This window comes from Chlorocebus sabaeus, chromosome 22 (assembly GCF_047675955.1).
Source record: "Chlorocebus sabaeus isolate Y175 chromosome 22, mChlSab1.0.hap1, whole genome shotgun sequence".
NCBI lineage: Eukaryota > Metazoa > Chordata > Mammalia > Primates > Cercopithecidae > Chlorocebus > Chlorocebus sabaeus.
The window spans coordinates 80901842-80929537 of NC_132925.1; the positions used below are offsets into that span (position 1 = coordinate 80901842).

General features: G+C 36.7%; 1 protein-coding gene across 3 annotated transcripts in view; it reads left to right on the plus strand.

Moving 5' to 3' along the window:
• The window catches only part of CFAP20DC (CFAP20 domain containing), a 307024-nt gene that overhangs the window by 184249 nt on the left and 95079 nt on the right, over positions 1-27696 (plus strand). For 2 of the 3 annotated variants that reach the window (XM_007984801.3, XM_073009987.1), the window contains exons 8-12: positions 9649-9785; positions 10461-10623; positions 12012-12131; positions 13265-13375; positions 16045-16379. In XM_007984801.3, coding sequence (XP_007982992.1) covers positions 9649-9785; positions 10461-10623; positions 12012-12131; positions 13265-13375; positions 16045-16379 — 866 coding nt within the window. The remainder of the gene's footprint in view (positions 1-9648; positions 9786-10460; positions 10624-12011; positions 12132-13264; positions 13376-16044; positions 16380-27696) is intronic. The other variant, XM_007984802.3, reaches the window with a different exon arrangement.

Consider the following 27696-nt stretch of genomic DNA (forward strand, 5'->3'; position numbering starts at 1 on the left):
ATATCCTCATTCCCTATCTTCAATAAAAGTGAAACATAACTAGTCACATTCTTTTGTCAAAAAAATTTTAAGTGTGAAATAATATCCATTGAATATGGATCTTATCAATCATTATCTGTGGAATCTGTTACAACAAAGATGACACAAATCATTTATAGAGTGGATTTTGATTTTTCTGTAAAATTTCTGCCAAATATTGAAAAAATTTTAATAATATAAAACATAATATTAAATATTAAATTCATTTAATCAGTTTGACAATTGTGTTACTTTTGCAAGATTGACTCAAACCTATTTTTACGTTTCTCCTTTAAATATTTATGACTACATTGCTTGTAATAACAAAAATCCAGAGACAAACTACTTGTGTACCGTAGGGAATTGACTCAATAACCGCACAATAAGATATCATGCGGCTATACAAAGAATGACCTGCTCTGCCTGTGATGGCCTGGAAAAGTCTCACAGCTGCGTCAGTCAGTGAAAAATAGAAACCAAGAATGTTGTTTCAGTGTGATCTCATTGATAGAAATAAAAAAGTTACCTACATATGATATATGCATAAAAGTTTTAAGGAAACACAGGAAACTTGATAATTACCTTTGAGACAGGGACTAGTGGAGGCAGGGGCAGTGAGAAAAGACTTTTACTTCTAGTATCATACCCTTCTCTATTACAGAATTTTAATTTTCCAACTGTATTCATGATTAATGTCAATGAGTAATTATGGGACATTTCTAGTTTCTTCTTTATACTTTTCTGTATTTTGAAAAATTCTAAGACTTGCTATAAAATTAAAATATATTTCTCTGCTTAATATCAATATTTTAATTAAAATATGTAATAAGAAGGAAATCCAGAATTATTAACAAAGTAAAGTCTATGTATAGTTAAATATTAAACAACTTTTTAGTTTATGGTTTAATAGGGAAATATATAATATATGGTTATCTACACTATGTCAGTATGAATTTTGAGATATTTTAATTGAACTGTGAATTTTCAGATACTTTTTCACTACTGGTGAACTCGAGGCTATAATAATCAATACCCTTCACCAACCCCCAAGACACTCTTTCTGTGACATCACCCAGTTTTTACTTTCAGCACAGCATTTATCATTACCTGATATTTTCTTATTTACTTGATTGCTTCCTTCTTGCTGTCTCCCCCACTAAAATGTAAGCCTGAGAACTGCAGGGTCCTATTTATTGTTGTATTCCTAGCACCTAGCTCAATGCTTAGCACTTACCAGGAGCTCAGTAAATATTTGTTGATTAAGTGATTAAATGAATGAATGAAATAATAGCCAAATAATTTGAGCAGATTAGGGTATTTAGCAATAAATCATCATCATCATCATCATCAGAGCTACCATTTAGTAGTTGTTATTGTGTTCTAAGCACTAAACCCTTTACATAGTTTATACATTTAATCCTCTCTCACACCCTCTTAGGTAGATACCATTATAATCACCCTTTTTATGATTGACACATAATAATTGTACATATTTATGGGGTACAACATGATATTTCAATGCATGTACACACTGTGTAATGATCAAATCAGAGAAGTTAACATATCTATCATCTTAAGCATTTATTGTTTCTTGGTGATGAGAACATTCGAAACCTTTCTTCTAGCTGTTTTGAAATATACAATAGATTATTGTTAACTCTACTCAATAATCACCATTTTGTAGGTGAGGGAACTGAGGCTTGCAAAGATCAAGTAGTGAGCAGTGGGCCTAGGATGTGACCAGGCAGGCTGGTTTCAGGGGTGCATTTTTAACTGCTGACTCCCTTTAAGCAATTTCTCATGACCATAATAGTTTTAAGCATCATCTTCCTGGGAAGCTTTCTTCTCTTTTTCTTCTCTTGCCCTACTTCCAAGCCCAAATGCTAGAAATTATCTACCACAGCTTGTAAATAAGCTGTGCTAGTTATTCAAAATGGAAAGTTTTCTTGAAATGATAAACTTGTTTCCCTAAGAAAAAAGTTTCTTTGCTCATTAAGAGTAAAGAAAAAAAGGAGGCTGATTCTGACTTTTTAATAAATTAAGAGTTTTTGAAGAAAAGCAATATCCTGTGCTTTATTACTTTTTATCTTGTCTAAATATCCTAACTTTACACACAAATGATATTTATACACTGTCTAAGGTCCTACTCCAGTTCAGAGGAGAAAGAGATCTAATTTTAGTTTTTAATATTATTTTATTACCTTTCAAAAAGTGTCAAACTTTTTATTAATGAGGTAAGGCTAAGTTCTGGTTTTAATTATTTGTAAAAGTTGAAGACATTTTAATTGCCTAGGGACCTTCCTGCTGTAGTCATTTGCCTATTTGCTTTCCTTTTCATTGTGCTTCCTGGGTTTACAGAATGACAGTCCTCCAACAGGTCTAAGGAAGTTTTCAATTAAAATACTTTGCATTGGGCATGCACTCTCAAATTAGCCACAGCTCCCCTACATTCTGCATGTGCCTGTTTGCCATGTGTGTGTTACCTGCCTGGCACTGAAGCCACTTCAGTTTGTCCTGCTCCCTTTTCCCTGCCCTCCCCGGTCCCCACAGCCCTATTTTTTCCCCTCTGAAAATGGATATTATGGTATTATGTTCTGTGTTGGATTCCTCATAAACCCTTTTAGTCCTTATCACATGCACTTAATTATCATATTTGTGCAGTTTTGATACCTATCTATACAATAATTAATAAACCCAGTTTTTCAGATAGCAAAACAAACATTTTTAGTTAGATAGCTTTACAAAATTGCATAGAAAATAAGTGGAAGAATTGGAAAATATGGAAAGAATCTGCTTCAACATCCTCCTGATCCACAGAGGGCATCATCATATGTAATTAAACACACACACACACACACACACAGAGGCATTGGGGTGCTTGGCTTCTGAGCCCCTGCTTGGAGCATGGACAGATCTCTAAACATTGCGAGCCTCAGTTTCTTCTTCTGTAGACGTGGAATCATAATACTGCACAGGTGACTGGAAATTGCAGAGAGATTGAGCATGTATCCTGATATCCATCATCCTTTAAGTCTCAAGTTGAACGATATTTCTCTGACCCCAAAGACTAGATACAAAGCTCCTGTTAAACACACTTAGAACCTTTCGGACTGTTCCTTCATAACTCTTATCACAGCTATAATCATATAGTTGTTTATAAATTACTTGCTTTAGCATCCATCTGCCCCGTGAGACTGTGAGCTCTTTGAAGGAGGTGACTGTGTCCACCTTACTCCCTGCCTTACATAGTACTAGGGCAATACGTGCCCAATTAAGTGCCTGGTCACTGCTCAAAGTGTGGCTAAAGCAAGGAATAAATGACTGAGAACAGACTTGGTAAACTGTTAAATACTATTCATGATGGAAGGTGTTAATAGCATATTTACTAGGTATTAATAACATATTACTCCCTACTGGGCACAGCATTTAACATGTTACATGCATTGATTCATGTGCTGTAACAAAAATGCCGTGACTTCAGTACTATGATTATCCCAATCTTACGGATGAAGAGGTGAGGCTTAGAAAGGTAAGTACCTTGTCTAAAATAATACTGCTGTACAAGATCAGCCTTTTTTGTATTTGTTATGTTCTTAATAACAATTCACATATACTACAATGAAAAGTAATCCAATTCAAAGTCTGGAATTTGGGTACCAGCTTTAATTCTGATTTGATTGTTAGGTAATAGATGTAAGTCTTGAGCATGACCCCTCAGTGATTAGAGATGAAAATTCAGCAGGTTTTTCTGGTTAAGCTTTGAAAACCGTGCAAATTTAAATGACTATAAGAATTAGAACATTGTATCTTGAGACAAAAATGAATGTTTATTTTTCTAAAAGACAATTAGAGAGTAGACCCTCAGGTTTTACAATCTAACTACAAAGGCATGTACCCCTCAGTAAAATAGGAAAATAATTAGTGGTAACATCTCTGACCTACACCAAGTTCATTTTCCGCAAACTCAAGGAAATGAAACGCCTAGAGCATGACTTTAATCTAATCTTGATTTTTAACCTTATATTATGCATATTGATATCAGCTCTTAAAAGAGTTCCTTTTAGAATTCAAAAGCATGCGTTTCTGCTTGTAGTTTTCTTTTATTAAGATTTTTCTCATTATGGAAACTTTGTCTCTTCTACTTTTTATTTTAGAAACCAAAGTTCTAAATTACTTTTCTTAGTCGGTGTTAATTAGGACCTGATTATGGTAGATGCATAGCACAATACATGTTTATAGAGATAATTGTGACTATTAATATGATTATACACAGATTTATTAAAGTGAAGCAGGATTTAAGAATTGGTGTGTTCATTATAATAACAAGTTTAACGACATCTATTAAAGAGATGCTAAATAGTGGAATATTGGTATACTTTGTTTTGTGAAAAATAAAGTGTACCAAATGTGCAAAATTTTTAAAAATAAGCGTTAATTTAAATATACTGTGGTAGATTCCTCTTTAAAGAAATTCTATGGTAGATAGGATTATGAAATATAGAATGTCTGTTTTCTCTGATTTGGGAATGATAGCATATCAGGTGTGTGTGTATCTTTAATAGACACTGGGTGTCCACTAGTAAGCAAGAGATTCCTCTAAGAAATTTGAAGTATTTAGTTTTAATTTTGTTAATAATTATGAACTGGTTAATATGTTCATTTTGTCAAATTTTAGTTGGAACTGTGTCAGTATGATTTCTAAAATACTCCCTCCCCACAAAAGTTACTTTTAATTTTTAATTTTCCATAATTTGGTGAGATTTATCCATTGTCTACAATAGGCTAAGCTGGGTTCAGCTGATGGAGGTACATACTGTGCCAAATTAATGGTCTTTCTACAAAAGAACTTACATTGGTTGAGGGGAAACTTGCTTATAGCTAAAGAATATGAAAAAACATCAGGAAATTGTTCTTGTAAAATATTTGAACAGAAAAATGGCCCTTAGCTGAACATTGAACTCCCAGGATTGGAAAAGGGAAGAAAGGCCGTGTGCTGGTACGGAACTCCCTCCCAGGCCCCACCATGTCCCATCGAGCCCTTCATTACTCTCCACAGCCACTTTTCTCTGAGAAAATCAACGTTTGAGAACCAAATGAATAGTCTAGAATTTGTTCTACTCAGTCACAAAAGGCACAAATATTGACTGTAATAGATTTTTCCAATTGGTCTGGAATGTGAGTGTCATTTCTTCCTATTGTCAATCGTGAGAGACTGTCTTGTTGACTCCAATTGAATATAAATGGCTGGTTAAAAAAAATACATATGCACACATAGCCAAGTCTATTTGGTCACTAGGAAATTTCATGTGTAATCCAAATAGCATCTGATTGCAGTGCCATAGCACTGCTACTGTTGAGAGCGTCATCATTTATGAGAACATCAATGTTTTGTTCATTGTTATCTCTTCTCTCTCATCCCTCACATCCTGGAGTTGCCCAGACCTGCCCAGACTTCCTTTTTGATGCACACATAAAACCCCCGGGTAGATTTCTCTTAAAATGAACTTCAAACCATAGTTAGACATATTTGAGTCATTTAATCCAACTTCCCTTCTGACTCATTTCATTTAATGAATCATTCATTTTGCTCAGCAAGGAACTATATTATGTGCCTATTCTGTGTCAAGCACTGGGCTAGGTGCTGGCAGTTCAGGGTGACAAAAGCAGGCCACTGAGTTTATATCTACTGAAGCACACATTAATTAGAGAATCCCATGGACATGTGTAAAAGTTCAATTCTGACAAGTTCTATGAGGGAAAATTTATGAAAGAGCTTATATTGGAGGAACTTACCCTAATCAGAAAGGTCTGCAAAGACTTGTCTGAGGAAATGATATGTGAGCTGAGGTATAAAGCTCAAGAGGGAAAGGAAAAGCCTTCTTGCCATGAACCGCATACACACACACTCTGGTAGGCAGGAAGAACTGAGAAGGCCCGTCTACCAAGAGAGCAAAAAATGAGAAGTGTAAGATAGACATGTCAGAACATGCAGGGTTTTGTGGGCAATGTTAAGAGCCTTCGTCTTACTCCTGAGAGCAGCAGGGAAGCCATTGAAGAACTTTAAGTGAAGGAAAGGAAATGACTCAATTAGATTTATGTTTGTATAAAACCTCTCTGGCTGCATTTTGGAGGAGGGATGGCATGGGGCACCAGAGTGGACACAGTAAGTCACATGAGAGGCTTTGTCATCATCCAGGAGGAGGAGGATGGTTTGCTTGGATGTCAGTGCTGGTGGAGGAGATGGAAGGAAGCGGACATGGATTGGATATGGAGAGATCAGGGGAAGGTGTCAAGCATGACACCTAGGTTCTGACTTTTCAAACCGGATGGATTGTGGTACCATTCATTAGACCATGTTTCCAGTTTGAAGTGCCTTTCAGCCACTGAAGAGGAACTGGTAAAGAGGCTACTGGATATAAGGAGTGGAGCTCAGAAGAGAGGACGAGGCTGAGAGATATAAATTAGGGAGTCACCTGATGTCTGAATCTGCCTTACAGCATCCAGAATAGCTATCCAGACTTCCTTTAAGTCTCAAGTTGAACGATATTTCTCTGACCCCAAAGACTAGATACAAAGCTCCTGTTAGACACACTTAGAACCTTTCAGACAGTTCCTTCATAACTCTTATCACAGCTATAATCATATAGTTGTTTATAAATTACTTGCTTTAACATCCATCTGCCCCGTTAGACTGCCTGCCTGACAGCGTCCAGAATAGCTATCCAGACTTCTGCTTCAACACTTACCTGACAACATCTAGAACAGCTATCCAGACTTCTGCTTCAATACCTGCCTAAATGCATCCAGAATAGCTCTCCAGACTTCCACTTGCGTACCTGCCTGACGCAGCCAGCATAACTATCCAGACTTCTACTTGAACGCCTGCTTGAAAACATCCGGAACAGCTATCCAGACTTCTGCTTGAACATCTGCCTGACAGCATCCAGAAGAGCTATCCAGACTTCTGCTTGAACACCTGCCTGACAGCATCCAGAATCGCTATCCAGACTTCTGCTTGAACACCTGCCTGACAGCAACTGGCATAGCCATCCAGACTTCTGCTTGAGCACCTACCTGACAGCATCCAGAGTAGCTATCCAGACTTCTTCTTGAGCACCTGCCTGACAGCATCCCATACAGCTATCCGGACTTCTGCTTGAGCACCTACCTGACAGCATCCAGAGTAGCTATCCAGACTTCTTCTTGAGCACCTGCCTGACAGCATCCCATACAGCTATCCGGACTTCTGCTTGAGCACCTACCTGACAGCATCCAGAGTAGCTATCCAGACTTCTTCTTGAGCACCTGCCTGACAGCATCCCATACAGCTATCCGGACTTCTGCTTGTACACCTGCCTGACAGCATCTAGCATTTGAGCACCCACTTTACGCCATCCAGCATAACTATCCAGACTTCTGCTTGAGCACCTGCCTTACAGCATCCAGAATAGCTATCCAGAATTCTGCTCAAATGCCTTCAAAATGACAGAAAATTTATCACCTCAGCAACCAGACATGTTTAGAGAAAGATGACCCTTGTGTTGGACTAAAAGCTTCCTGAAGTAAAGTCTTCTAATTAGTTCTGATTCTGCCCTTTAGACAAATGGAATTTCTCTCCTACCTAATAGGGCTTCCAGAATTTCAAGAAAAATAACGTGGTTTATACTTCCTCACCACTTCAACATCTACCTCATGTCTCCTGTTCAGCAAAAATTGTTTCAGTTCACTTCAGCGATCTAGCCCCTGCCTCTATCTTCAGATTTATTTATTACAAACACAAAAACAGAACCAAAACAGACCCATACATACACACACTACTTCCACTCAGGCCTAAATATCTAGATCTTGCTGAGTACAGTGTATTTTCACAAACCCATGTGTCTTTTTTTTAACACTGATGCATAGGAGTGGTTTTTAATCCCCCTACATGTAAAATTATAGCTCTACAGCAGAGGCTAATGAGACCAATTAGCTAGCTAGAGGAATTTTTGCAGGGAGTAGGTCAGACAGGATGTGGCCAGCAGCTTATATATGTCCAGGACTGGTGGGCAAATGTGGACTTACGTGGGACCATCATTGTAATGTTCAAGTTGGTCCTGTCTTACAGGTGGGTCACAGCAGAAAGCTTTCTAGGTAATGGGCAGTGTTTTGAGTTAAAGGCCATCACCCTCACCTGCCCTGTTAGTCAGAGGAGGCTAATTGCAGTCACAAAGAACCCCTCAGTTGTAGTCCAATCAGGAGTTCCTTGGGAAGCCTTTTATGTAGTCATTCAGGGACCTGCATCTAGTGGCTTCCCTGGAGCCCTTAAAGTCCTCTACAAGATCTTCGGCATCTTGTCAGGAGGCGAGGGAATAGAGAGCATGGGGGATTCTACTGGGAGTTTTGGGGGCCAGGAAATGGCTGAAACTTCTCACAGTTCATTAGCCAGAATTCAGTCCCATGGGGCCAGGTGCAGTGGCTCACACCTGTAATCCCAACACTTTGGGAAGCCGAGGCAGGTGGATAACTTGAGGTCAAGAGTTCAAGACCAGCCTGGCCAACAGGGTGAAACCCCATCCTACTAAAAATACAAAAATTAGCTGGGCATGGTGGCGTGTGCCTGTAGTCCCAGCTACTCAGGAGGCTGAGGCATGAGAATAGCTTGAACCCAGGAGGTGGCGGTTGCAGTGAGCCAAGAACATGCCACTGCACTCCAGCCTGTGTGACAGAGCAAGACTCTGTCTCAAAAAAAAAAAAAAATTGGTATTCAGTCATGCGGCCTGTATAACTGCAGGAAATGCTCAGAAACGTAATTTAGCTGTGTGTGCGGAAAGGAAAGCAGCAGGATTTGGTGAGCACACCTGCCCTATCCTGAAGGTGACACTGTTTTGCTCTCTTTCTTCCTAAAACCTTCAGGGATTCCTTGTTGCCTACCAAATTTAGAATAGGCTCTTCATGTTTTAAGGCTCTTTTCAGTATGACCCTATCCTCTCCTTCCAGTGAAACCAGCCACTTCCTGACCCCCAGATACACCCTGCCCTTCCCTTCTTCCATGCCTTTACTCCGGTACTTTCTTCGGCCTAGGGCATCCTACATCTCTTATTCTTAAAATTGTATCCATCATTCTGGGTCCATGAAGAGGTCACGTATTCTTCATTCCCACTGGTCTGCCTTACATTGGTGACCTGTTTACTGGTCTTGTCCCCCTCTCCAGGCTCCATTTTGTGTCACAGACAGCCTCTAGGAAATGCCTGAGAGAGTACTCAGTTAAATATTTGTTAGGTTGAGTTGAATAATTTTATTTAAATTATTTCCTTAAAGAGAAAATAAGATGTATTTTTAAGTAGCTTTTCCCTTTTTTTTTTTTAAAGAAAAACTTTTTGGCAGTGGTTCTAAAATGATGGTGAGTATAAAAATTACTTGGGGGAACTTATTAAAAGTACTGTGATACCGCCAAGATTCTAATTCTATACATCTTGTATCTCTGATGTTGGGCCCTAGTATCTGTGCTTTTAATAAGTGCTGAGGCGGGAGGGGAGAGGGGAGATTTGGATCCTATGGCACCTGGACTGGATTTTCAGAAAGATTGCAGTGTGATGTTTGTCATTACACCCATTAATGGACTGTTATTACCTTCTTTTAACAAAACAGATCAGTTCATTAACAGAGGAACAGGTAGTACACGGAACAGTAAAAATCAAGATGTTTGTCATATCGCCTTTGGATCCAAAGTTCTTGGGCCACCTCCACTCTCTGGCAGAAGGAGTAACATGAGGATATCCAGCGAGGTAGGAGCAAGGTTTGGAGAGCTTATCTAAACGCGAGTGACCTGGTAAGGGAAGAGTGTCTTTCCCTTGTAGAGGGAGGGAGGGAGAGACAGACAGACAGACTGACACTACATGCCAAAAGCAGAAGGCTTGAATAAATTTGGAACAGAAATTCTGGATTTTAAAAGACTTCAAAGTGTTTCCTTTTTGTCGTGTCAACATAATTAACATTTTTGAGTATTCTTTTCATTAAATATGTTCCCAAAATTTAAAGGCAAATATAAGTGAGCACATTTTGCTGTCTCTTTCAGAGGAGTTGGATCATAACCAGACACCTTACAATGAACAGATTCTCAAATGTTAGGTTTTTTATTTTTAATTTCCTCCGAATTTCTGACATACGCAGTGATTTTTAATTCGACTTCTACCTACTGAAGATGGAGTGTAGCAAATAGGCAAATTTTAATTTATGTGTCCGGGAGACTTGCATGTCTTCTATTTTATCTCATTATTTTCCTCCTTCCATTTCTAATTTCCTATAATAATTTCCCTTTCCCTCACATCTTAACCTGTTTTCCTCTAGTTTTTTTCTCACTCTTCGTTGGTCCGAATATTATGTTTTCTATATAGCTTCTACAGAAAACAAATGTAGTTGCTGTATTTTAAAATTAGCAGATTAATTCCTTATCTTTACAGACAGTGAGATCCGTTGGGTCCAAAAATAACCGATCATGCCAGCCGTCCACTGTAGAGAAGCGTGTTAATGGTACAGAAATGTCAGCCTTGCTGATACCTGAGTCTGAGGAGCAAGGAAATAAAGAAAATATTCACCACATAAAGCAGACTGTACCTCTTCATGGTAAGAAAGAATCATGCACAAAGATTGATAGCTAGTGAAAATAGTGAGAAATGTTCTTGTTAAGATAAATCAGCAGTTATATTCAAGTCTAGATCTTAAGTCTAGAGAATTGTCATTTAACAATGAAAAGGGTGGTGGATTTTGAAATATATTTGAAATTCTTATATTAGCTTCTGAAATCTATCATTCTGTTTTCTCCATTATTTCAAATTGCTATAATACCCTGTATTTTATTTTATGATAACTGATGCAGAAATAAAATAGCATTCCATTATCACTATATTTTGGAAATGCCATGTGCATTTTAAGTGTTGTTAGCTTGATATTATCTTTTAATTAATCTCTTCCATTTGTAAGGTACTCTTTCTTTTCTCTCACTGATACAACAAAAATAAAATAAACCCTGTAAGTGAAAAAGGATTTTTGTCCCATTTTACAGATAGAGATTTAAAGTCAAGCAAAGAGGTAAAGTGATTTGCAGTTTGTAACCTTTAGAAAGAATTTAGACCAGAACCCAAGACTTAGAATTCCCTGTCACTTTTTCTACCCTTACTGATCTGACTTTAGTGAGAGTTGAAAAGGGAGGACATTTAAGTTCATTTTATATTATTTACAAATTAATGATCACTGTCACAGAAAATTTCCCTCGTGGAGTATGAAACTGAGATAAGAAAATGGATAAATAGATATCCAGTCCTAGCTGCCTGTCAGTGAGTCCTTGATCAAGTTTCTTAAATGCTGTGAACCTCAGTTTTCTCCTCTGTAAAATGGGAATGGCATTACTACTGGCACTAATACTAATAATAAACAACAGGTGCCTCAAAGGGTCATTGTGAGGATTCAGGGGAAAAACCTGTTAAGTGCATAATATTGCACCAAGAAATTAAGCATTCAGGAAATATTAAATGCTGCTATGATGATTATTATTGCAAAATTAAATAATGCTTAAAAATTCTTCTTCGGCTTGACCTCAGTTCTCCAGAGCTCTTTTGGAAACTGCTCTCTAAGCTCTTGTTGAAAGTATAGTTATCTACGCTTCCTCTTTTAAAGGAAGAAGTAATTTTTCTGTGTTGGCTGTCAATTTCATTTTTTAATGTTTTTAAATATACCATGTTGTATGATTAACATTAGTCAAATTACTTTAGCCCTCTATAAGGTTGTATTACCGGAATACAGTGTACCGGTAATTTTGAAAGCCTCATAAGATCCCAATATTGGAATAGGAATAAATGCCTATGTTCTATGAAGTTGTGTTTTTGATGTATCTTCAGGTTATGTCAAAATTATATGTGAATATTCTCATTATAGCAATAATTATAATTACTGAGTTACTTCAAGCCATATAGCACTTTCTGTTCTGGCTTTTGTTCTTTGATATGAAAATGTAGCAGCCAATCTACCTATTATACATCCACATCCCCCTCAAGAACCATCAGCAGATAAGAATAATAACAGAAGAAGATTACGGTTAAAAAGTACCAGCAGAGAAAGGACAGAGACACCCAGTGGTATGGCACTATTTCAATCCTATCTTATATCTGTATGTTATTCAGGGCAATGGAATCTCTCTCTGCAGGTTGTAAATTTCAAAGAATTATGAACCAATCCATTTAAAATATAAATGTCTGTTCTACAAGGATATGGAAATCAAATTTTCTGCAAAAGAATTGCTCTAGAGCCCTAATGGAGATTTGCTGGATTAAATAGACGGTACCACAGAAATAAAGGAATTCCTATTTTTACTCTCAAAGACTGAATAAACTTAAATGATTGTTTTTGAAAAAAAATGGCCCAAATATGATACAAGTTCCCACTAGCAGACTTTACTAAATTGGAACTTTATTATAATTTTTATATTTCATTTGTGTCTTTTTAAATTGGGCCCTTTTCAGATTGTTGTTTATATTTGCTGTCTCTCCCGCTGGATTCTTCACCATATGTTAAAGGTTAAACTCTTTGCAACTGGTAAAGCATTAGACAAATATGTGGCCATTATAGTTATTCCCTTAAATATTGGATTTGAGGCATGTATATATAGATAAGTGTACACATGTATCAGTCTATCCTGAATCCCACCCAGTGTATCATGTACACATCTGTTAGCATAATTTCTCAAAAATGTAAGATTCCGGGGTTGGCTGAAATTTAGCCTGCTAGGTTTCATGCTCTTTATAAAAGAGTAGATAGAAAAATTAATTTTGCAATAATGACTTTAGATCCTTTTTTTTTTTTTTTAACATACTGATGAGAAAAGCTTGGCCAAAAAGAGTCCCATTTAGTAAGAATGATAATTTAAAGAAAACTCACTTCATTTCTTGTGGAACCCAAGGAAAATAATATAAGATCCTTTAAACATTTTATGGGTTTTGGCATTCTTTTTATCACATATCGTAAAACTTAAATCTAAAATATCCCTGTAAAAGTATCAAAGAATTTTAAGGTGAACCTCTATAAAAATGCAACTTAAAACAGTCTACTGGGAAAAAAAAAAAACTGCATGTAATTCATATTGTTACCTCTAATTTGCTTTTAAATGATAAAATAGTAAAGTATACCAAAGTAAACCAGTCTTCTAAAATTACTTTTTATAAATTTCAAAAAAAGTAATAGATGGAAAATATTTATCTCGATACATATTCAGGAAATAACACGAATGAAGATAAAGCAGCAACTGTCCTCACCACTGTGTCCCAACAAGAAGCAGGGCTGTTGAACTCCAGCACTCTAGGACCCCAGTCTCCTGATCAATCAGGTTGGCATCTTTATTACACCATATCTGTTAATAATGAATAAAATGTAAATATGGCAAATATTTCAAATCCCATCATTTTGAAAAGTGGTGATGAGGCCAATTTGCTAAAATTTGTAAGTTTGTGTAAATCTCCTTATTTAACCTCAATTTTATATCAAACTTTAATGTATGAAAGAGTATTTTTTTATTTTCAAATTTTAATGCACTGGTCATCCTGTTCAGAATGAAAGTTTAAAACTGATGTTTTCCCATGACACTCACCCTCCCCAAAGATGATCAATTGTTGCATTTCTCCAGTCCTCTTTATAATGGAGATGGTTTGAGCTGAGAGCATTGAGCCCATCAACATATCTTGCCTAGCAGGTGTGTACTACTTTTACAAAGGCAAATTGTTTTTGAGCAAGGGAAAAAAGAAAATAAATGAAAATTGTTTGTAGTTTGTCAGTCTTATTTATGCAATGTTGAAACCTTCATTAAAATGTTAGGTGCAATTAGTGTCTCTAGCATAAATCTGACTGTGTGGAAAAACTAATTAGATGTTTAGGTGATCATTCTTGCATTTATCTTGTTTGCTGCAATATTGTGATTACACAGTAATTTACATATTTTTCTAAGAAAACACACCAAATTATTCATTACAATTGATATGGAAATACTTGAGGTAAAACTGCAAATTCCATAAAAAGCATGTGGCAGTGAGATAATTAGAGTTAGTTTGGTGTAAAACACTCCTTTTACTTTGACGTTTTGACAGTTGATAACATGTTTGGCAATAGGTCATACAAATTGTTTAAGTGCATAATGAAGATTCTTGGTATCTTTTCCTCTGTTTTCTTCACATATCCATATACATAATGCAACCTATTGACTTTTGTAACCTTTATCAGCATTTGTAAAGCACCTAATTTGCTTACAAAGCACCTGCCATGTACCCAGCACCATGCAAAAGGGTTTGCTGTCCAAAATAGGGAAGCCCAGTGAATCTGTTCAGTTCACTGACCCAAAGCTACAGTGACTCAGGTCCATATGCCCCTGCAGCCCTCTGTGAAGGTGGTCAGAAGAACTAAACTCAGCCTGCCATTGGCCATATGCCTACAGACTCATGTCCCTCAATATATGAAAGCTTTGTCCCTAGTAGATTTTCTCTAAGAAGTATACATTGATCACCCTTTTTACAGGCAAGTTATGTTATGTAATGGTAGCTGTAAGTTAAGAAACAGATAAAGGCAATTGTGTTTTATTTGTACCATCCAAGTTATTTTTATTAAAGATTTTTGTGGGTTCTTTTGCTTTTGCTTTTGCATTGTAGGCTTTAGAGTTGCAAACCTTAGATCTCTCTTGGTTACTTTTATTGTGATCATAAATATAATACGATTCAAGAATCAGGGGTAAAATTACCATGTCTACGTTGTGATTCTGCAAGATTTTACCAATGAAATAAGCTGGAAAAAAAAAGCAAATTTCAAGAAAAATAGACTGCATTGAGAACATACTCAACTTTTTCCTACTGTCAATCCAAAGAAGAAAGCATGCTTTCAATGATATCATTATAAAGATCTGTCCTTTTCAATTCATCAGGATCATAGAGCTATAAACTCTATCTCAATGTGGTATAAAAGATTGTAGTCTTTAAAAGTTTTTGATAAAATATGTATTTCCCTGTAGTGTACAGTATTTTAAAGAAAATGATAATGTGCTAAAAGGTTTTTATATCAAAACATTGTCTCTTATAAATGTAAACATAAAGGCCTTTTTCACCCAGCAGAAACCACTGCTCGGATTAGCAAATATTTCTGTGAGTTTACTATTACTTGAAAAGTCTACTTGGTTTAGTCTGTGAATTGTCCTGTTTGAATCAGTAGAGTAGAGTGGAAATGACTGCCAACCTTTTCATGCTTTCCACTCCTCCATGATTTGTAATCTGAATAAAGACCAGATTTTTTTTAAAGAAGCTGGTTAAGTCCTCTGTCCTCCTGCAGTTAAAAGGAGATATTAGTAACTCGATCCCTTAAATTTGGAAGACTTTCCCCCTCTGGAATGTCAAATTAATAAGGTTGTCTTATAAAGAACTTGCTGCAAGACAGGTGATAATTATTTCAGACTTATAAATTTCCTGGTCAGTGTTTCAACTCAAATGGAGAGGAAATGCAAATGAGTTGCCCGTAGCTGTAGGCACTGATGTATGGGTTGAATGTTTAGCAGGTTACAAGATGGTCGATAAATTGCCTTGCTTGGCTTTTGCATTATTTGATAAATCTGTTTCAACAAGAAATTTTAGCCTACTTGCCTAAAATAACACTTTTGGCCGGGCGCGGTTGCTCATGCCTGTAATCCCAGCACTTTGGGAGGCCGAGGCAGGCAAGTCACGAGGTCAGGAGTTCGAGACCAGCCTGACCAACATAGTGAAACCCCATCTCTACTAAAAATACAAAAATTAGCCTGGCATGATGGCGTGCACCTGTAATCGCACCTACTCAGGAGGCTGAGGCAGGAGAATCACTTGAACCCGGGAAGTGGAGGTTGCAGTGAGCCGAGATCGCTCGACTGCACTGCAGCCTGGGCGACAGAGCAAGACTCCGTCTCAAAAACAAAAAATAAAAATAAATACATAAAAAATAACACTTTTATGGAGCACTGCTCTAATTTTTGTCATCTTTTCCAACTGTCAGATGAGTGGATCTTTCCTGAAAATGCTGATCACGTTTCATATCTGGCATCCAGCAGACAGTCTCTACTTCTGGATGATGACTCCTGCCACCCGTCACACCTGTGGCTGGAAGCCAGCAAGGAGAGTGAACATGACCAGCAGGCAGAGGAATCCCAGAGTGTTCCAAAGGACATTTTCACTTTTTCATCAAGACCACGATCAGCACCTCATGGAAAGACTCAGACTATGTCCCCAGAGGAGCTCTCATTTATTTTGGATCTAAAAGAGGATAACAGTGTGACAAGCAGAGACACCCAATCAGAGGATGACTTTTACGGCGGCGACAGCAGTGAAGAGGTACACTGCTTGATAAGTGAAGCAGTCTTGAAAGCACAGTTGTTTCCTTAGCTCCAATAAGCACTAAAAGAAGTTGAAATGAAAGAGGGAAAATCAACTGCTATTTATAAAAATACAACAGATTGCCATGTCAGTCAACAGTTGCATCAGGTTGTTATGGTAACTTTAAACTACTGTCTGTTTTTTTTTTAATTAACAGTCAGCCAATTTCATTTTTAATTATAGAAACCAGTTTTGGGTTTCTTTCTGTTTTTTCATTTTAATCTTTGAATCACAGAATGAGAAATGATATGCAGTTTAGTGCTATGATAGCAAGACCAGTAAAACACTGAGAACATACTGTTCTAGATCTCTGGGGAAATTGTGTTGCAGTTGCTAAGCATTCTAAATTGATGGTTTTCTGGCTTCCTTACTGCCCTGCCATCTTTTCACCTTAGACCTATTAGGACTCATTATTTTCCATATGGTCCCAGAATTTGAAGAGTTGCACCAATTCAAGTTGAGATAATGAATCATGGATTAGTGCTGGGACTTGCCTTACAGGAGGTTTTCTATTTGCAATTATTTAGAATACAAATATATCCTATAAATTAGTAAATTCATAAAAAGTTTTAAAATGTATCAAATCAAACTGAATATAGTTTGGAAATATTTGTTGAAAACCTAATTCATTGATAACTTTTTCCCCATATGAAGTGCATTTATTCGTGGAATTTCTTTAGTGTTATTTTTAATGATGGTCATTCATACTTTCTGGAAAAATTTATTCTAAAAGCAGAATACAATCAACTTTAGGGTTAGTGAAAATGTACAAAGCTTTTCTATATAGAAATGACTAGAAAACATTTTTATATATACCCACAAAATATTTTTATAACTGTAGCTGCTTAAGAATCCTTTTTGGACAGTGAGGCACTGATTAAGTCCACAGCACCAAGCTTTGAAGGCAGTTGAGAATATAATGGGATTGTTTAAGCAGTAATTATGGGTTTTTTCAACTTTTAATGAGTTTCTTCAGCAAAGTGCATAGAGGATCCTCTTTTCACAATATTCTTACTTCTGAGTGTGATTAAACAATTAGTCATACCAAACATAACCTACTGCAAATCCTTTTATACATAGATAGTACATTTGATGCTAGCATTTTAAGTGTTGCTGCTGGACACATTTGTTCCTTTCACCTTTAATAACATGAAGTTATAAAAACATGGGCATTTGTCTTCAGCACCTAATAGTGTCCTCATCCCAGCTGATAATCCTTCCATGGTCTAAACTGACTAATTAATTCAGTTCATTTTATGGATAGAATAGGCTCATCCCCTTCCCACATGCACAGCACCATCTTTCTTACTAACCCAAAAGCATTACTCTAATAGTGGACATTTCATGGCAGGTGGGAAATGATAGTTCTCTGGAAAACTATGACGGAAGTATTATGGGTAACCTACCCTTTAAACACACTGCATGAAGGACTTACCTATTCCATCTATAGAGAGGCTAAGCCTTTAGAAGAAACAGTAGAGCTTCATGGGAAAGTGAAGAATACCAGCTCTGAATATTTTAATTTGATATCAGTTAATGCTTTCTTTTGCTGTAGCTACTCTGCCTCTGACATCCTTCAACGTTTATTATGCAGACGTGTATTTATTAACAGCTACATAAAATTGAAAACAAATTTATCATACATTACCCAAGCTTTCACTGGCAGGGCTGTCTGGTCACCCCTGTGCCATGCCCACCAAGGTGACCAGTAGCATATGGCTAGAGTCTGTGGTGAGACCATCTCATTGCCAACACTGGCACTCGCCAGCCTTTAGTCAAAGCCTACTAAGAGTGGCAGCTGGAGAGAGGGGAGATGCTTGCCACATTATCAAGCTTTGGGTTTTGCTGGTACAGAGACTAACAAGATACAAGCTAAGATACAAAAATAGGACCAACAAAAATGCAAGGCTATATTCAAACAAGTTTTAGCATGTGTAATGATACCTTCTTAACAAAATTGGGTTTTTCCTTCTTTTGTACTTTTGGTAATTTCTTTTCCTGTAGGATAGCTTCTCCTATTTATTAATTGTATAAATCAATGGGAAATTAGGCTACATATTTACAATGTTTATTTACATATAGTCTTTGAAGAAAAATCAGTTTAGTTAATTAAGACATCCTTACTATTAATTGCATTATTTTTGAATGTTATATCCTTATCTTTCTATAATTATACTTCAGGAAAACTTAATGTCAAGTTGTAAATAATGGTGGACAAGTGAATAACAATTATATTATTATGCTTGAAGTTTATAATGTGTAATTAAAAGACTTTATTTGATGTTATGCCATTGAGTATTTTTAAAGGAAAATTAGATGTATTCAGTAACATATAAACTAGACAAAATCAAATCGTATTATTAGCATAGAAGACAAGTACACATACAATAGTAAAAGCTAATTAAAATTAGCTTTCAGCAATACATTTTCTTTGTAATTGAAGTTGCTAATCATTAATTCACATTTGAGATCTTAGTGTTGGTGACTCAAAAGTATGAATTTTTTGCATATAACCTTACCTTACTCTTTGCTTTTTCATATATTTTATTCCATAGGCAGCCATATATACTAATACTTCTGGTACTCAATTAATTTTGAAGTTGTTCTTATTTGGAAAATGTGCTACAGAAACAATAGTTCCTAGTGAGCTATAAAATCAAGACTACCACATAAAATGAATTTTTTAGGAAAGCTATTAAAATAGAGTGTCTTTCATATTATTGCAACATCTGAAAGAAACAAAAGCATGCAACTGTTATTGTCTCTATTTTGTATTTTATGTTGTTATTCCCATCATGGCTTCTAGTGTATACACCTGGTTTTGCAGCTTGAAATCATTAGCCTTATGTTAATATTTTATTATTCCCTTAATTCAAGTTTTCACCTATAAATGCTACCATTTTTTCCCTGAATTCTGGTTGTGTATCACATATTGAAGCAGATGTTCACAAGGCCAAGTAATTTGTCTTGTATAACAGTCCAAATTGGAATATTTGGACCCCCGAAATTATTCATATTTGGACATGAATTATGTGGACTACCTGTAGTTCAGATTAGCCAGAAGGCTTTTGTATCTTCTCTCTTCTAACTCTGTGGAAGCCTGCAAAGCATACAAACAACAGATTAAAATGGCCGTTTTCATCCACCCTCCCAATTTTCTTGTTGTCATTGCTTTCAAGAGTTTTTTTTAGCAGTCAGTAGTTAAGCTATTTCATTTTATATACTTTTTGTTACCAAATATTTCTGGATTATACTATAAAACACTCACCCTGCATACTTGAGTAATGATTTTTTTTTTTTTTTTTTTCCCGAGATGGAGTGTCACCCTGTAGCCAGGTTGGAGTACAGTGGCACAATCTCTGCTCATTGCAACCTCCAACTCCCTGGTTCAAGCATTTCTCCTGCTTCAGCCTCTCGAGTAGCTGGTATTACAGGCGTGCACCACCACGCTTGGCTAATTTTTGTATTTTTCATAGAGACGGGGTTTCACCATGTTGGCCAGGATGGTCTCGATCTCCTGACCTTGTGATCTGCCTGCCTCAGCCTCCCAACTTGCTAGGATTACAGGCATGAGCCATCGCGTCTGGCCAAGTAATGATTTTTAATTGCTTTCTCACGCACACTTATGTACACACAGTGGAAAGAAGTATTTAGTCCACAGTGGTCTTCTTATATTTCCATGTAGTCTTTAGATACTTTTAAATTTTAGTTTATGTGTTGGGAAAAAATGAAAAGACTCTATTTTGAATATATTGCCTTGCATTTTTATTCCTATGTATTGTGAGTTAGAACATAACATACTCTGTATACCTATCAGGCAAATTAATATTTACTCTGAGTAATCTTTTTAGGCTGTTCACATCTACATGTCTTTGTTATTATCTGTTGAAGCTCTTCTCTGAAAAAGTCACAGGTCTCTTGGTCCTTGTGACTTGGCTTTGCATTGTTACAGGCAGATGAAGAAGGTTACAAAATGCTTGTCTAAGCGGACCTAATAGACATCTGCAGAGCTCTCCACCCCAAATCAACAGAATATACATTCTTCTCAGCACCACATCGCAGTTATTCCAAAATTGACCACATAGTTGGAAGTAAAGCACTCCTCAGCAAATATAAAAGAACAGAAATTATAACAAACTGTCTCTCAGACCACAGTGCAATCAAACTAGAACTCAAGACTAAGAAACCCAATCAAAACCGCTCAACTACTTGGAAACTGAACAACCTGCTCCTGAATGACTTCTGGGTACATAACAAAATGAAGGCAGAAATAAAGATGTTCTTTGAAACCAATGAGAACAAAGATACAACATACCAGAATCTCTGGGACACATTTAAAACAGTGTGTAGAGGGAAATTTATACCACTAAATGCCCACAAGAGAAAGCAGGAAAGATCTAAAACTGACACCCTAACATCACAATTAAAAGAACTAGAGAAGCAAGAGCAAACACATTCAAAAGCTAGCAGAAGGCAGGAAGTAACTAAGATCAGAGCAGAACTGAAGGAGATAGAGACACAAAAAACCCTCCAAAAAATCAATGAATCCAGGAGCTGGGTTTTTGAAAAGATCAACAAAATTGACAGACCACTAGCAAGACTAATAAAGAAGAAAAGAGAGAAGAATCAAATAGATGCAATAAAAAATGATAAAGGGGATATCACCACCAACCCCACAGAAATACAAACTACCATCAGAGAATACTATAAACACCTCTACACAAACTAGAAAACCTAGAAGAAATGGATAATTTCCTGGACACTTACACTCTCTCAAGACTAAACCAGGAAGAAGTTGAATCCCTGAATAGACCAATAGCAGGCTCTGAAATTGAGGCAATAATTAATAGCCTACCAACGAAAAAAAGTCCAGGACCAGATGGATTCACAGCCGAATTCTACCAGAGGTACAAGGAGGAGTTGGTACCATTCCTTCTGAAACAATTCTAACCAATAGAAAAAGAGGGAATCCTCCCTAACTCATTTTATGAGGCCAACATCATCCTGATACCAAAGCCTGGCAGAGACACACCAAAAAAAGAGAATTTTAGACCAATATCCCTGATGAACATCGATGCAAAAATCCTCAATAAAATACAGGCAAACCAGATCCAACAGCACATCAAAAAGCTTATCCACCATGATCAAGTGGGCTTCATCCCTGGAATGCAAGGCTGGTTCAACATACGCAAATCAATAAACGTAATCCAGCATATAAACATAACCAAAGACAAAAACCACACAATTATCTCAATAGATGCAGAGAAGGCCTTTGACAAAATTCAACAGCCCTTCATGCTAAAAACGCTCAATAAATTCGGTATTGATGGAACATATCTCAAAATAATAAGAGCTATTTATGACAGACCCACAGCCAATATCATACTGAATGGGCAAAAACTGGAAGCATTCCCTTTGAAAACTGGCACAAGACAGGGATGCCCTCTCTCACCACTCCTATTCAAAATAGTGTTGGAAGTTCTGGCTAGGACAATCAGGCAAGAGAAAGAAATAAAGGGTATTCGGTTAGGAAAAGAAGAAGTCAAATTGTTCCTGTTTGCGGATGACATGATTGTATATTTAGAAAACCCCATTGTCTCAGCCCAAAATCTCCTTAAGCTGATAAGCAACTTCAGCAAAGTCTCAGGATACAAAATCAATGTGCAAAAATCACAAGCATTCTTATACACCAGTAACAGACAAATAGAGAGCCATTCACAATAGCTTCAAAGAGAATAAAATACCTAGGAATCCAACTTACAAGGAATGTAAAGGACCTCTTCAAGGAGAACTACAAACCTCTGCTCAGTGAAATAAAAGAGGACACAAACAAATGGAAGAACATACCATGCTCATGGATAGGAAGAATCAATATTGTGAAAATGGCCATACTGCCCAAGGTAATTTATAGATTCCATGCCATCCCCATTAAGCTACCAATGACTTTCTTCACAGAATTGGAAAAAACTGCTTTAAAGTTCATATGGAACCAAAAAAGAGCCTGCATTGCCAAGACAATCCTAAGCCAAAAGAACAAAGCTGGAGGCATCACGCTACCTGACTTCAAACTATACTACAAGGCTACAGTAACCTAAACAGCATGGTACTGGTACCAAAACAGAGATATAGACCAATGGAACAGAATAGAGCCCTCAGAAATAAGACCACACATCTACAGCCATCTGATCTTTGACAAACCTGACAAAAACAAGAAATGGGGAAAGGATTCCCTATTTAATAAATGGTGCTGAGAAAATTGGCTAGCCATAAGTAGAAAGCTGAAACTGGATCCTTTCCTTACCCCTTATACAAAAATTAATTCAAGATGGATTAGAGACTTAAATATTAGACCTAAAACCACAAAAACCCTAGAGGAAAACCTAGGTAATACCATTCAGGACATAGGCATGGGCAAGGACTTCATGTCTAAAACACCAAAAGCAATGGAACAAAAGCCAAAATTGACAAATGGGATCTCATTAAACTAAAGAGCTTCTGCACAGCGAAAGAAACTACCATCAGAGTGAACAGGCAACCTACAGAATGGGAGAAAAATTTTGCAATCTACTCATCTGACAAAGGGCTAATATCCAGAACCTACAAAGAACTCAAACAAATTTACAAGAAAAAAACAAACAACCCCATCAAAAAGTGAGCAAAGGATATGAACAGACACTTCTCAAAAGAAGACATTCATACAGCCAACAGACACATGAAAAAATGCTCATCATCACTTGCCATCAGAGAAATGCAAATCAAAACCACAATGAGATACCATCTCACACCAGTTAGAATGGCAATCATTAAAAAGTCAGGAAACAACAGGTGCTGGAGAGGATGTGAAGAAATAGGAACACTTTTACACTGTTGGTGGGACTGTAAACTAGCTCAACCATTGTGGAAAACAGTGTGGCGATTCCTCAAGGATCTAGAACTAGAAATACCATTTGACACAGCCATCCCATTACTGGGGATATACCCAAAGGATTATAAATCATGCTGCTATAAAGACACATGCACATGTATGTTTATTGCAGCACTATTCACAATAGCAAAGACTTGGAATCAACCCAAATGTCCATCAGTGACAGACTGGATTAAGAAAATTGGCACATATACACCACGGCATACTATGCAGCCATATAAAAGGATAAAAAAGGATGAGTTCGTGTCCATTGTAGGGACATGGATGCAGCTGGAAACCATCATTCTCAGCAAGCTATCGCAAGAACAGAAAACCAAACACCACATGTTCTCACTTATAGGTGGGAATTGAACAATGAGATCACTTGGACACAGGAAGGGGAACATCACACACCGGGGCTTATTGTGGGGAGAGGGGAGAGAGGAGGGATAGCATTAGGAGATATACCTAATATAAATGATGAGTTAATGGGTGCAGCACACCAACATGGCACATGTGTACATATGTAACAAATCTGCACGTTGTGCACATGTACCCTAGAACTTAAAGTATAATTTAAAAAATTCTTGTCTATTTGCAATCTAATATTCCACCATTTTCACAAATGATAGACATCTTGCAGATAAGCATTTGCTTGTAGATAGTAGTTTTCACAAGAAATCTTTAAAGTGTTGTCAGTTAAAAGAACATGAAGTCTAACTTACAGAAAAATATGTTTCACCTTGAAAAATTAGAAAAACCTAATCATTTTCCCAAAATATTCATACGATGATTGTGCCCTTCCCACACAGTACCTGTAACTTATGCTATGATTTGTCTGTAAAGTATCATTTGCTACAGGTAAAGATGTCATGAAAATAATTTGGCCAAACCTTCTTAATATCAGGCATGCTGCAGGTTAGTTACTTGTTTAAAACTGTGGTGTCTTCCTTTTATTTTATTTGTTTACAAACTCATAAAATGTGTTATAAGACACAACTATCACTTATCTTGGTCACCCAGAGGAAATTGTATTACTTTCATCATTTGCCACAAAATTCAAGTAGAAGCACAAGTACTTCTTGGGGATGGTTGTTATGAAAACATTTAAGATACATTTGAATTGCCAGTCTTGTTATCATCAGAGAAGAAATTATTTTTTTCATTCTGTTAGGACTATCTTTAGTTGAATTTATGCAAATAACTGCTCTTTAGTCGACAACAGAAATATACCTATACTAGCTCTGTTGTTTGCTAATGCTGTTGTTCAACTAAAAGGTGCTATCAATCCACACACTTAGGTACTAACATGATAGACAAAACTAAAATCTCCTGCTGACTCAATCTCAATTACAAATTCAAAACTACTATTAAAAGTGTGTTTTGAATATTGCAGATATGTTTTGTTACAGAACTTTTAAGACTGTTATATAAGATTTTTTTCATGGTGGATTGAATTTAAAACTCCATTGAAATATAAATAAATAGGATCATCCACTTTTAAAAAGGCTAAAATAGAGTTCTATTCTGATTCACTCAACATTAAAGTTGTGGTACAAAGAGCCTGGGTCCCATCTGCTCCAAGTAGGTGGCCCTCAAGAGTCATTAAAATTATCTTTTTAAAATTACGACTCAGCAAGAGCAATCCATTTTGTGTAGCCAGAAATTATTGTCCAAATGCCCATCTGCATGTCCTTTTAAGAAATGTAGTTCGGCAGAGGAAGTGCTGGCTCCTTGGGGAAATCATTCTCATCTTCGGCGTACATATGCTGTGCTACAGTTAATCAGGCAAACTCTATTGATGTTCCTGGCACTGGGGCGTGATTGAATATTTAACAAACAAATGTTTCTGAGCCCAGAAGACAAACGGTTCAAGAGATTTGGGACTTTAAAAAAATATATATTAAGTTAAATCAAAAGGATTTTGTAGTTGTTCTTCTGAGAAACAGATGAACAGATGATTGGAATGTGAAAATGGTGTGACAACTTCTTTGCTACTCTGACAAATTATATTCAATTGCTGTACAGGTTTTCAGTAGCTAAATGATAAACTAAAAGGAGAAAAGTGGTTATTTTTCAACCAGATCATGGTACACTAACTTCTCATGCACATAACAGATTTATATGTTATATAGAAAAAAATTCATCCCAGAACATGTTGAGCCCAAATGAATTACACACGTGAAATCAATAAACATCATCTCTACCTTATTAAAGAGGCAAAAGCATGCCTCTTCTTCTTATAACAATGCAAAGAGAGGAATAGGGTTTTGCCAGTGCACCCACTCCTAATAAATACTGTACTTTTTTAAAAATTCTCCATGTATTTCTTCTCTAAATGAGAAGCTGACCCAATGCAAATCAAAACACTACTCAAATTTAGTCTCCTATGTCATCTTGCCTTTCTCATTCATCCCAGTTTCTCTTTCGGAATCTGAAACCAGAATTAGTAGTTCTAGGGCAGCCAAGGCAAACAAGCCTTTGTACCCTGTCCAGATTCTCCAGTTATTTGTTCTTTCCATATATTTAAAATAGCATGGAAATGTATTACTGTGGAAATGCAGTGTAACCAGGAGAATGCTCACCAGGGTACACAGCTAAATCCATCTGCTTCTCGGCTGATCTCCAAACCAGAGTATATCTTAGGAAAAATGTAAGATGAATGTCCATGTACATACTCATGAATATTTCTATGTATATAATCACTGCTCATGCCAAGCAAAGAGAAATGCTTTCCACCTGAGTAAACTGCTAGAAGGAAGAAAAGGCTGTACTCTGACCCACCACAGATGGGAAAATACACTTCTTACCAAATGCACTGCTTTTAAGGTATTTTCTAAATGATGTGGCAAACATCTAGTTTTCCATGCAGCCCTCTAAATTCCCAAAATAGTACATCTGAAATTCCTAAAATGACATCTACTATCTTCTACCTTATGATGTTATTACTTTTTAGGTATTATTTCTCTGTTAGACTTTATACCTCTTGAAGGAGTGCCCCTGGCCTTCTTACCTGTATATCTTGTATAGTGTCTAGAAATTGCCTCACACAGAGTAGGAGCTTAATAAATATCTATTGAATTAATGTATACTGAAAACACTTCCAATTTCTACCTATGTCATATACAAAATAACATGTCTTCAATTTTTATGATGGAAATGAATGAGTAGAGGATCTTTTGATCACAGAAATCCCACTGCCAATTGTGTATGACAATTACAGGAAAATAAACTGCAATGTTTTAAAAAATTAGAGAAGACATAGCCCTGTCTCGCTACCAGACCAAATTTAAAAACATCTATGCTAGTTCTACCAATACCATCTCAGAACTAGGACGTAGGAGGTGTTTACTCTATTTTTTGTTTACCTTTTTTTGTAGACAAGACTAAACTTTTATTCTTTATCTCTATGAAAAATTGCAAGAGTCACCACTTTATTACCTAGTGATTTAGAACACTGGGCATTTTTTTCAGGTAGCTCTGACAGTCTTTCAAGTTTTCTGCCTGAAGGCAGAGTTCTTCAACCATATGAACATCCTAGGGTGCCCAGACTGGTGGGGAAGGACAAACTCACCCTATAAGTGGCCTACAGCAGAGAGGGTTGCCCAGGGCCTGCAGCTGAGGTCATGCAGGGACTGTTGCATTTGCAGAAATATTTTCACGTGTCTTATTTTTTCACTTGGGCCACAAAGCAAAGGCCCACAGATTGGCACCCAATCACCATCTTTTCTTTACCCTATCTGGAACACTGAAAGATAAGTTTCTCCATCAGTTATAAATGTGTGTGTGTGTGTGTGTGTCAGAAGATGAAGCTAGTGTAGACAAAGAAAATGTATGCCCAGGATGAGTACCAAGAAGAAATGTTTATAAAAGATCCTTAACAATATAGTTCTCATCCTTAGTGTACTGTAGGTACACTGTTTGTTAGGAGAGGGGTGTTTTTTAGTATTATTGATTATTTTAATTTACTCCTTTAGGTATTTCAGTATTATATTTTTAACAGGAAAATCTCTACTTTACTTTGAAGTTCTTTTCCTGTAGTCATTCCATTTTCTATAGTCATTACTCGTTATTTATTTCAGTAGGTTTTTGGGGAACAGGTGGTGTTTGGTTACATGATAAAGTTCTTTAGTGGTGATTTCTGAGGTTTTGGTGCGCCCATCACCTGAGCAGTGTGCACTGTACACAATGTGTAGTCTTTTATCCTTCACACCCTTCTCACCCTTTCCCCTGAGTCCCCAAAGTCCATTGTATTATTCTTATGCCTTTCCACCCTCATAGTTTAGTTCCCACTTATGAGTGAGAGCATACAATGTTTGACTTTCCATTCTTGAGTTACTTCACTTAAAATAATGGTCTCCAATTCCATCC